Source organism: Bipolaris oryzae (genome assembly GCF_000523455.1).
Source record: "Bipolaris oryzae ATCC 44560 unplaced genomic scaffold scaffold_177, whole genome shotgun sequence".
Taxonomy (NCBI): Eukaryota; Fungi; Ascomycota; class Dothideomycetes; order Pleosporales; family Pleosporaceae; genus Bipolaris; species Bipolaris oryzae.
In genome coordinates, this window is record NW_006911453.1 from 1 (window position 1) to 11,780 (window position 11,780).

Consider the following 11,780-nt stretch of genomic DNA (forward strand, 5'->3'; position numbering starts at 1 on the left):
CCCCCCCCCCCCCCCCCCCAAAAAAAACTATAACATGGGTTTAATCTCCGCTGCCTCCTTGAAGTCGGCACCAGTCTTCTCTCGAATCTCCTCGACGGTAACGCCATCTGCGAGTTCGACTAGCGTGAGACCTTCTGTGAAGTCGACGTCAAAGACACACTAGCGCACGTTTATCGTCAGTAACCCAGCTTACAGTCTTTCATGCAAGCCCCCACACATGTTTCAAAGGGAAGAAAAAAAAAGGGAGGGCAACAAAACTCACCAACTCGGTAATAATCCTACTGACACAGGCCTTGCCTGTGAGTGGAAATTCGCACTGTTTCAAAATCTTCGGTCTGCCCTTCTTATCCGTATGCTCCATCGTAACCACCACCTTTGTCTTCTCGGGGTTCGACACTAGATCCATGGCGCCTCCAAACCCTTTTACCTTTCCAGGTAACATCCAATTCGCTAGGTCGCCCCTCGCAGATACTTGCATCGCGCCCAAGATGGTTAGGTCGATCTTACCAGCGCGTATCATGCCAAAAGACTCTTCTGACCCGAAGCACGAGGCACCAGGTGCGAGGGTAACGGTTTCCTTTCCAGCATTGATGAGATCGGGGTCTTCTTGCCCTTTAGCCGGGTACGGACCGAGACCCAAGATACCGTTTTCAGACTGAAGCTGGACTTCTACGGTGCTGTCTACGTAGGAAGGAGCGAGCATGGGCATGCCGATGCCGAGGTTAGCGTACATGCCGTTTTTGAATTCTTTGGCTGCGCGGCGGACTATGCGGTCGCGTTTTCCCAGGCCACCAAGCGCTTCGGATGGATCCTTTGCGTTTACGACTTTTTCGATTTTCTTCTCAGCCGTGGATTGGATGACGCGGTCGATGTAGATGCCCGGGACGTGCACGGCGTTTGGGGGGATTTCGCCGACGTCGACGATGTGTTCGGCTTCGACAATGGTGGTGGTGGCGTTGCGAGCCATTGCGCCGTTGAAGTTTTGGGCGGAGAAGCGGAATTGAACGTTTCCTAGGCGATCGGCTTTGTAGGCTTTGATGAAGGCGTAGTCGCCTTTTATGCTTTCTTCCATGACGTAGGATTTGCCAGAGAAGACTTTGACGTCGCGTGGGGTCGAGTATTGGGCTACGCTGCCGTCGCTGTTGTGGCGCAGGGCGAGCTCGCCGGTTTGCACGACGGTGCCAAAGGCGGCGGGTGTGTAGAAGGCAGGGATGCCGGCGCCGCCGGCTCGACATCTTTCGGCGAGGGTGCCTTGAGGGGTGAGTTCGAGCTCGAGTTCGCCGGTGAGGTACATCTGCTCGAGGACTTTGTTCTCGCCGACGTAGCTGGCAATCATCTTTTTGACTTGCTTGCTTTCGAGGAGTAAGCCGAGACCTCCGCCTACGACTCCGGCGTTGTTGGAGACGGCAGTCAGGCCAGTGATTCTAGGGGTGTTCTTGACTTGTTCAATCAGTGTGTCTGGTACGCCAGAGAGACCGAATCCACCACAGAGTAGTGTGCTGTTGGGCTGCATGTCTTCGATGGCGGCTGCAGCGCTGGGATACACTTTGTTGATCTCATTGCGGCGGAGAGACGAGGAAAAGGAGCGCGAGAGGTTGAGATATGTCTATTAGAGTCAATTGATAGACTGGAATTGCGTTGACAGCCAAGTGATGGGCAGGTATTAACCTTTGTTGTACTTCGCGAAAAGGTGCGCGCAGTGCGGAGAGTGTGGGATATTGAAGGCATCTTGTGCGAGTACGTATGCGAACACCGAAGAATGGGTACTGTCCAAGATGGAATGTTTTGCCAGAGGTGCCCCCTCGAATAATTAAGGAAAAGGAACGCAGAGCTCCCGGAGAAATGTGGTTCAACATGACAGCAGCCTCGGGCAATGGTTTAGTATGGGTTCCATCGGCATGGCGGAATTGGGACCGACGCGGAATGTGGAGGAAAACCGAGGGTCCGGAGTGCGGAGAAGAGTTGGGTGCTGAGTGTTGATTGGATGATCGTGGCTGAGCCAGGGAAGTCACGGAGATGTTTTCCATGTGTCGGAACGCCGATGAGGGACGAAATTTTGTATAGTTTTCACGTGCCTTTATTATTTACTTTAAAGGGTAGTATCTTTAGCATGTACCTGCTTGAGACGCGTGTAAGAATGGCTGTATACTTATACGAGGTTTCCATGCGCAGAAATGTTAGCATAATGATACGGCGAGTCACACGAGTATCTCTAATTGAGCATGGCTGCTAGAAAGAGAAAAGGAAACGGGATACATGAGCTGTAGAAGACTGTTCATGGCATACTAGATGATCTAATTCTACAAGCATGAAAAGCTAGCGAGGGACATTGATCAACAGTGTCAAAGTGTATACATGATGTTCCCACCCTCGAGTTGTTTTCATGTACCACTAGAGGCACACACACACACACATACGAGAGTTTTGTATGTTTCCCCACTGCCCCAAAATAGCCATGGAACTTATTTGGCTGTGTGGCTGTTGATGCAAACAAGATCAAACTGGGGATGTGGCTATAATGTGAAAATTAGAACTGTGTCTTCTCCCCACAGTCCGTGGGACGCCGTATGCCAAGGACTGACAAAGATACGTGCATCTATAGATAAGACATGTCTTCAGGCATGACGCTGCATGTTTGCACAGACAGCGCACAAGACGAAGCTAGGATTTGGAGACAGAGCGGGGCTGACTCGGATGACGGTTAAGGTGGATCGTGGCAGCCATGTGTGAGGAATAACGTTCATGTTCGGATGGATGTGATTGGCCAATAGTTTGCTCGAATACAACAACCACTTGCATCGCGATCTGTCACTGAATCAGTGCCGGCTTGGGCCGCTGTACTGCCTATGTCTTGACAGGGTACAAGGATAGGGCGAGATATCCGCAGTATGATTGCGCAGCCCTATTATTGACTACGCACGGGAACGAAATAACACTAGGAGTGCATGACGCTGTGTTTGAGCATTTGAGTTAATGGCGCATTGGCAGCAAACAGAAAGTTGCAGTGGTTGAGTTTCGGCTGTGGCGCGTATGTGATCGGTTGTGTGTAGATCCCGTGTATGTTTGTGGTGGGCAATGCAAGGTACCCGCAATTGGCGCGGATCGTGTTCCCGGGATTCCAGACTAGAGATGGCGAGTCGCAAATATCGTATGACCTGTATGCAGAACACATTCCGTATTGCGCATGTGAGGGGTCTAGCAGATTGCGTGTACCGAAACTTTGTCGGGTAGAGCAGACGACAGGTGGGGGTTGCGTGGTGCAAGTGGACAAGGCACGTGAGGGGGGGAGAGGGGGTGGTGGTATCCACTCGGCTGCTAACGACTAGAGATGTGGGCGAGGGATCGAGAGAGTTTGATTTCGCGTGGCCGCTCCAGCATGCGCACAGTCGCAATTGTAATACTTAGCAGATGCGAGGCTCGCATGCAAGGCATGCTTGCCACAGATGCAGCAGGAATTGGACGCACAAGCGCGCAAGCCGCACAAGTTGCTTGGAGCAAAGCTTGCAGATGCGGGACCAGGGGGAGGGGGGGGGCTACAGTCGCCAGCAGTATGGCACCACTAATGGTGCCATGGGCGTCTGGTAGGGGGATAGCGCAGTCGACACGTCAATCACATAGGGGCGGAGGGCGTCGCCAGTGAGGCTCTGGTGAATGGTCTAGCAGAGGGCTAGTCAATGGCCGGTGTGAGCGAGCAGCATGGAGGTTGCGATTGCGATGGGCGAGGGAGAGGGCGCTAGCCCGATGTGGGAGATATGGCAAAATGGAACATGGCGGGCTGGCCAATCGCAGGCGCGGGGCATACCGTTTCGGCTCCAGCCAGGACAGATGCAGCCGTTGCGGGCAGACCAGGTTGCAAAAAAACAAAAGCGGTGGAGCACAACGAAAACGTGACTGCAGACGCAGCCACAGCTGAATAGACTGCTAGGACGGGCATCGTGGCCATGGTCGGGCGGCAGCAGGGGACGGGATGGATAGAGTTGAGTTGAGTTTGTTGTAGGTAGTCTAGGTAGTCTACTTACATGCAGACAGCCAGCGCTGTACCGTGTACATACTTGGTACTCTAGGTGAGTGAATACGCAGTACGCTGGCTCGGCTTACTTAGGCATCTACGCGAGTCCCTGAATGACGTCGCCGCCAAGCACCACCATGGGCAGAGCACGCCCGTCCGCCAACAGTCAATTTCGCTCGCGCGGGATGCTGCAATGAGCCCGCAGGACGACGCTTTTCGGCGCCCGCACGCTTTTGCACGCCATCAACCGCCTGCCCGCCTGTCCGCCTGTCCGCCTGTCCGCCTGCCCCCCCCAGCCCATTTCCGCACTACCTGCCCGCACGCTTGCCGCCCTGTCTGCCGTCACTCGGTGCAGGCCTGGCCTGGCTCCAGAAGCCCTCTAGAAGAAGCTGCGACCAAGGCCCTTCCTGCTCTTGCTCCTGATCCCGGCCTCACGCACACCCACGACACGACCCAATTCTTTCTCACCAACCACCTCTCCGCTGCTCCCCTCTAACCCCCCCTCCCTGCGGCCACTTGTCTTGCGGCTATAGCACCGCCCTCAGCCTCAGCTGATCCGCCCTGTCGGCCTATCCGTGCTGCTGCTGCTGCTGTTGTTGTTGTTGTTGCTGCCTCTTCACCGTCCCCGTGCTGCCAGGAACTCTCTCCGCGACGTCATAGCCCACCCGTCCCATCTATGCACCATATTATTCCGACCCCGACCCCATCACCACGCCACTTGCGCTGTACGCGGCACGCTGGGGAATGCCATAATGACAAAGGCCCCGACACCCTCTCCTGATTCCAAGAGAGCCCCATCTACGACTGCTACGCCACCCACTCCGCGCCCGCCACTGCAGAGATTGGCCGCCAGTGACGCGAAGTCCTATCCGGCCCAAACTTCGCAAACTTCGCCCCGGACCCAGCAACCCCCAAACCACCGCGACGATGAAGCCGCCGATATCGACATGAGCGACACTGACAGCCGCCATTGCGACGACCAACCCGCCGCCGACTCTCAGGCCGACGAAACTCCAACAGAGAGCACCCCCCACCCCCCACAGGGCAACGTCTCTCCCGATGAGCTCGAGGTCGAGAGACTGCGCCGTCTGCAGTTGAAGGTTCTGCAGCAGCAGCAGCAGCAACAGCGCGCACGCCTGCGAGCCTCGGCCAATAGCCCCAATGCAAACACGCCAGGTCCTCGCCGTATATCCCCCATCAAGGAAGAGCCCATGCCGGGAATTTCGCCCACGCTCGAAGGAGCCTTTAGCAGCCCTACTCCTAGTCCGAACCCGCTGCCTACAGCCGTGACTGCATCGACTGCATCTACCGAATCTACCGAATCTGCAAGGACCATCCGCGGAAGCATGCCGCCTACCCCTGCCGCCCACCCTCTTCGCACCCCATCCTATCCGTTTCCTACCGTCCCCAACACGCCGAGATGGGCTTCGGCTTTCCACATGCCCTTTACTAACCTTTCACCCACTGTTTCTGCCGGCCAATCGCGAGAGTACACGGTAGCCAGGGAGCGTATCGCCTCGGAGAGCAGTACGCCAGCCGCATGCAACACGCCCTTTGCACCAGGAGGTCGACAGCATTCCAGCCCGGCCATTGAAGACCCACGATTTCCTAGTCCTAACCTTTACGATGTTGTCCTGCGGTTGGGTGTCGAGCCTGGATTGGCTGCATGGTGGACGACTGTGACGTCGATAATGCGCGACCACTATGGAGCAGAACGAGTTGCACTTGCAGTACCAGCTGACGCCTCGGATATCGAGAACGTACCATGGGGTCAGAAAGCCACTTTCACTGCGTCTGCCAACGACGCTAGCGCATATGCCGCAACGTACCAAGAATCTGCAGGCCAGGGCAGCAACCTCCAACCCGAAAATACATCCAATCCCCAGGAAGGTGAATCTGGGGATGTTCCACCTACCACAGTCATCCCGGAAAGGCGACCGAAGCTATTCTCACATCATTCTTTTGCGGGCCATGAAAGGCAAAAGCCAACCATGTCACCGGACACCCCGATGCCTGCACAACCAATTCGCCCAAGAGGCCCACTCCGATCTGCAAGCCATGCACCCCATATGGGCTCAAGGCCAGATCACCCGCTGCGACAGGTCTCACAAGCTTCTTTCGATGGCATGTCTTCCGCGTTTGCGGAGTCGACTCCGACGGGAGGCCCGACTTTTAGTGACCCGGAATTCTCTAGCATTGGAGAGCCTTCACCGCCCAGTGCCGTCTACCATGTCCTACGTGCTCTCGACCACGAGCCGGACGCATTGATAGACAACTCGGGAGTCAATCGCGTTTTGGAGAGAGGTCGCTTAGTAACTTTGACCAGAGACTATTCAACTTCCTTTTCAACTTCCAAAGAAAACTTGGATAAAGACAGGACAGACCCGGTCAAACCATCTGCAGTTCAGGGCAGTGCTGCCGCACAAGAAGCTCTCAAGTTAGCTGCTGCCCGTGGGCGAGTCGGTCTTGGGTCCAGTGATCCTAGATTGCCTCCGCGCTACGAAGAGTATGAGCAATACCCAGCTTCACCTTGGGCACAGTCGCCTGCCCCTTCGCCAGCTATCCAGAATGACGCTGATGCTAACCCCTTCTTTGCTACCGGTAACGTCGACGAAGAGACATTCAATCCATCGCGCTCTCCACCAGACTACACGCAGTATGGCATGGTTGAAGCTATTGGCGTCGATAAAGCTAGCACTGTCACGCACATACCACTAATACATCCCACCTTGTCACAGACAATGGCACCAACAGATACGAACACACCATCTCAAACACCTGCAATGTCACGAAGACAGTCTGAGCAGTCTGTGGGCACCTCATTCCACCAGGGCGATTTTGTGCGGAAAGCACCCATTGCCATTCTTTCGCTGCTTTCGCCTATCGTGCCATATCCACGAAATCTGACAAACTCTCTCAAGCATCTGGGCCCTCATCTAGCTACCTCATTTTCGAATGCATGGCATTTTACCAACGCTCAGACTCAGGTCGCCTCTATCCGACAACGAAGAGCTGCTACTGTTGGTGCAGGAGGGATGACCATGTCTTCGGATTCTGACAGTCTTGAAGACTTGCTTCATCTTGACCTGGGAGACATCACCAACTCTGCGGCAGGTAGCGTTACTAGTCCATCTGACTACTCCAGTCGCTCTAGACACAGCCCAGGAGGGTCAATTGCCGGAACACCTGGCTGGGACACCTCGCTAGGATTCTCCAGTAGGCACTCGCATAGCGGCACACCTGGTCATCTTGCTGGCAGCGAGGCCGTGGAAAGCTATTTTGACGCTAGGAGACAAGCCAACAAGACCAACAACAATACTACCTCAAATTCCCAAGAACAGAGTTCAAGGAAAACCGATAAACGCCCTGGGAAGCGAGTGACTGTGAATCCAGTGGCTGAAAGCGTCAAGGAAGATCCTTCAAAGCCACGCGAGGATAAGAAGGATGAAGCATCGAGCCCCCGCCGTGCACAAGCGCAAGATACGACCAAACGTGGTCACTCATTCCTGCACTCGTATGGTGCCGATTTTAGCTCGTCGTTCCAATCGCTCCCGGCCGCGACCACGCCAGGAGGTCGACCACAAATGACCCAAGGCACAGTAAGGACAATGTCCACCACTGAAACTTCTGAAATGCCACCTCCTTCAGAGAGTTTGCTTCGGACCATTATCGATTCTTTGCCGGTTCAGATATTTACTGCTGCGCCCAATACTGGAGCAATCAGCTGGGTCAACTCCAAATTCCTCATATACCGCGGTCAAACCTCGCGCCAAGTGCTGCAAAACCCGTGGGATTCAATTCACCCCGAAGACCGCGATGCATATTTGGAAGAATGGGGTAGATCTCTACGGACTGGCCAGCAACTACAGATGAAGGTCAGATTACAGCGCTTCGATGAGTGCTATCGATGGTTTTATGTTCGAGTGGCGCCACTGAGGAACAAGCGTCAGCAGATTGTGCACTGGATCGGCACCAACATGGACTTTCACGAACAGCACATTGCAGAACAAAACTCAGCTCGCCAGCAGGAGACGGCTGCTTCAGAAGCCAAGTATCGAGCATTGGCCAACTCGAGTCCTCAGATTGTATTTGTCGTGTCAGACCGTAGGGGTCTGACCTTTTGCAACTCGCAGTGGATTTCGTTTTCTGGTCAAAGTGAGAGTCAGGCCCTCGGTAATGGTTTCCTCGAGCACGTCCATCCCGACGATGTCATCAAGTGCAAGCTTCCAGAGCTAGATGAGCATGGTGTTGCTAACGTTCCTACGTCTTTGCCACCTGAGCACGGACACGACTCTAATGCTTCTGATGCTTCATCAGAAACGGAAAGAACCATCACCAGTCCCAGTGGCTCGTCCCCGGACAGGATGGACTTGCCTCAAGCCAAGCTGTCAAAACTGGCAAGCACTGGCATATTGAGGGTTGTCAAAGACGCCCACGGGCGGGCATCTTACTCGACCGAGGTCAGACTTCGCAACAAGGATGGTGATTACAGGTGGCACCTTGTGAGAATCTTACTGGAGAAATCGCTTGCAGAAACCAGTGACGAGGAGACTTGGTATGGAACAGCAACAGACATCAACGACCACAAGCTGCTCGAGCAAACACTCAAGGAGACCATGGACGCAAAATCCAAGTTCTTGAGCAACATGTCGCATGAGATCCGAACGCCACTTAACGGTATTTCAGGAATGGTCAACTTCCTTCTGGATAGCGTTCTCAACACTGAGCAACTGGAGCACGTCAACATTATCAAAGCCAGTACCGACAGTTTGCTCAATCTCATCAACGATATTCTCGATCTGTCCAAGGTCGAAGCTGGAATGATCAAGCTCTCTATGGAATGGCTTCATCTGCCGTCTCTGCTTGAGGAAGTCAACGACCTTAACATGGGTCTTGCCATTCAGAAAGGCCTTGAGCTCAATTACCTGGTAGATGAAGGGGTGCCAGCAGAAGTCAAGGGTGACAAGTTCCGCATTAGGCAGGTCCTCCTTAATGTGGTTGGGAATGCGATCAAATTTACTGAGCACGGAGAGATTTTCATACGATGCAAACTGCAGCCATCCGATCGATCTCGGCCACTAAAGGAAAATGAGACGATGATCCGATTTGAAGTGGTGGACACTGGCCAAGGCTTCACAGACGCCGAGGCCAAGTATCTGTTCAAGCGATTCAGTCAGATTGACGCGAGCAGTACAAGACAACATGGCGGCACTGGACTCGGACTGGCTATTTCTATGCAATTTGTCGAACTCCATGGTGGCAGAATGGATGCTCGAAGCGCGCCAGGCAAGGGTTCAACCTTCTTTTTCACGATCAAGTTTGGCCTTCCTACTGCAGACGACTATCCAAAGCCGCTGGTATCAACGCCAGGAACGCCCGCCTTCGAGCCACCGATCGCCCCCCCACCAGCCAACTTGCAGCAGCTGCAGCCATCAGCTCTACAGAAGTTTGTGCAATCGCAAAATCCTGGTCATGTGCCTCTGAAGCGCGTCTCAAGCGTGTCGTCGGAGAAGAGTGAGACGGCCAAGTCGCCCGTGCCTAGCGTGACCACCTCTGAACGCTCACGAGACTCTCCTGCGCTCTCTTCTGGAAGTTCAGAGCATTCTTTGACAAGCTCTGCACTAACTGGGCAGTCGAGCCTGCGGTCAGAAAGGTCATCAGCGTCGTCCTACATGCACGAAACTAGTACAGCCTCGAGTGCGAACATGAACCTGGCCTTGCCCCCAAAGCGAAGTAACAGCGACCAAGAAACTCGACCAGACGAATCGAGCACTTCTGTTGACTCGGATGAGACTGTACGTCAAGGTTCACCACACCGCAGTCTTTCTCCGTTGGGAAGTGCCCTACAGCCTCCCATGTACTCTATTTTGGTGGTATGTCCTCTTGAACACAGCAGAGAAGCCACAATCAGGCACATTAAGAACACGCTACCTCAAGGAATCCCTCACCAAGTCACTGGACAGGCGAGTATCATTGGTGCTCAGAAGATGATGGGTGGCGAGAACCCTGTCTTGTTCACCCACGTTGTGCTTGTGTTGCATGACACTGCCGAAGTGCATGCCATTGTTGATCAGATCTTTAGCTCGACGGCCTACAGCAACACATCGGTTGTCATAGTGTCTGATCCTTCGCAGAAGAAGGAACTTATGAAGGAGGCGCCAGTGTATGATTATGAACAACTCCACAATGACCGCCGCCTGGAATTTGTGTATCGGCCTCTTAAGCCATCGAAATTTGCAATTATATTCGATCCACAGAAGCAACGCGAGTCAAGTACCGATCGAAACCAGGACAGCGCGCAGCAGGTTGTTGTTAGCCAGAAGCTTGTGTTTGAAGAGCTCAAACGAAGGGTTGGCGGCAAGAACCACAAAGTGTTGTTGGTTGAGGACAACAAGATCAACCAGACTGTGAGTAGACGTGAACAGTATCTCGTGTTGACTGGTACTAACTGATGTAGGTCATCCTGAAATTCTTGGCTAGAATCGACATTGCAACCGAAACTGTTCTCGACGGCGTTCAGGCGACAGAAGCCATCTTCTCCAAGCCGCCGGGTTATTACTCGATTGTTCTTGTAAGTAGATACGCATGCCATGAGCGTGAGCCGTGCTAACGAGCTTCCAGTGTGACCTGCATATGCCCAACAAAGACGGCTACCAGGCTTGCAAAGAAATCCGACGTTGGGAGAAGAAACATGGGTACCGCCGGCACCCAATTATCGCGCTATCGGCAAACGTCCTCGGGGATGTGTACGCAAAGTGCGCGGAAGCGGGGTTCAACTCGTATGTGACGAAACCAGTCGAGTTCAAGGAGCTTTCTATTGCTATGACCAAGTTCTTGGACCCAGCGGACCCTTCGAAACCACCAGCTCTTATGAAGAAGAAGTGAGAGCAACTACTTTTTAACTTTTTTTTTTTTAATTTCGACGCACACAAACTCACACACATACACTATTGGGGCATGGACCTCAGCACTGCTCCTACTAGCATAAGCGAACGGCGCAATTGGAGACAAAGTAGATGGTTCTGGCAGGCTTGCAAGAATCATTGACGACTTTTTGTTATGGGTGCATTAGACGCTTATTACCCTTGCATTTTTTCCGCGTCAAGATGTATTCCGTTGCGTTGGAATGGGATGGAAGGAACGTATATTTTTTTTCGATATGAATGCAATGGGCATTTGACGGCGTATGGATATTTGGAAAGATGGACGGACGTGGAGAGTGATTCCCTAGTATTGGCATAATGGGATTGAGATGCGGGCGAGACACTTACGATACAATGCCACGCTACGCAGAGGGCGCACACTTGTACAATATAGGATGCAGAGACATGGGCGGGGAAGGGAAAAGATGTATACTTAGGAATTGACAATACCAACTTGATATTTTTTCAGCACGTTGAGCTTTGTGGCGCCGATTGGGCGGACTGGGGAATGCATGCTAGTGGGTATGTATGTGTATGCATGCATCAGTTTCACGCGACCATTATGTGACAGGCTAGACAGGCATGCGATATGCAAACATGGCCTCGTCCTCGCCCCAAACCAGCGATGCAAACATCACCACTTGTGCTGCAGGCTGTCATCTTTGCCCCTATTGGCTGCGGCGGCCGGCTACCTTACAGCCAAACTACGTTGATTGGTGGATTTGTGCAGGGGTGCTGGTGTCGTCATTGTTCAGCATGAGGTGCTAAGATGCTCTAAAGTCCGACGCTTCCCTCAGGTTCCCGTCGCGCGCTGACACTGATTCTTCCTCTCTTCTCTTCCGCTGTCG

The 11,780-nt window shown here is 53.4% G+C and overlaps 2 protein-coding genes across 2 annotated transcripts; one reads left to right on the top strand and one right to left on the bottom strand.

The window, feature by feature from the left end:
- Positions 1-27: 27 nt before the first annotated feature.
- Positions 28-1,728, bottom strand: COCMIDRAFT_40238 (uncharacterized protein; the record flags this gene model as incomplete). The annotated part of the gene is made up of 3 exons (XM_007693689.1): positions 28-159; positions 263-1,606; positions 1,669-1,728. The coding sequence occupies 3 exons, from the start codon at positions 1,726-1,728 to the stop codon at positions 28-30; spliced, it is 1,536 nt and encodes a 511-aa protein (XP_007691879.1).
- Positions 1,729-4,761: 3,033 nt separating this feature from the next.
- On the top strand, positions 4,762-10,894 carry COCMIDRAFT_8705 (uncharacterized protein; the record flags this gene model as incomplete). The annotated part of the gene is made up of 3 exons (XM_007693683.1): positions 4,762-10,416; positions 10,467-10,580; positions 10,631-10,894. The coding sequence occupies 3 exons, from the start codon at positions 4,762-4,764 to the stop codon at positions 10,892-10,894; spliced, it is 6,033 nt and encodes a 2,010-aa protein (XP_007691873.1).
- Between the last annotated feature and the right edge of the window lie 886 nt (positions 10,895-11,780).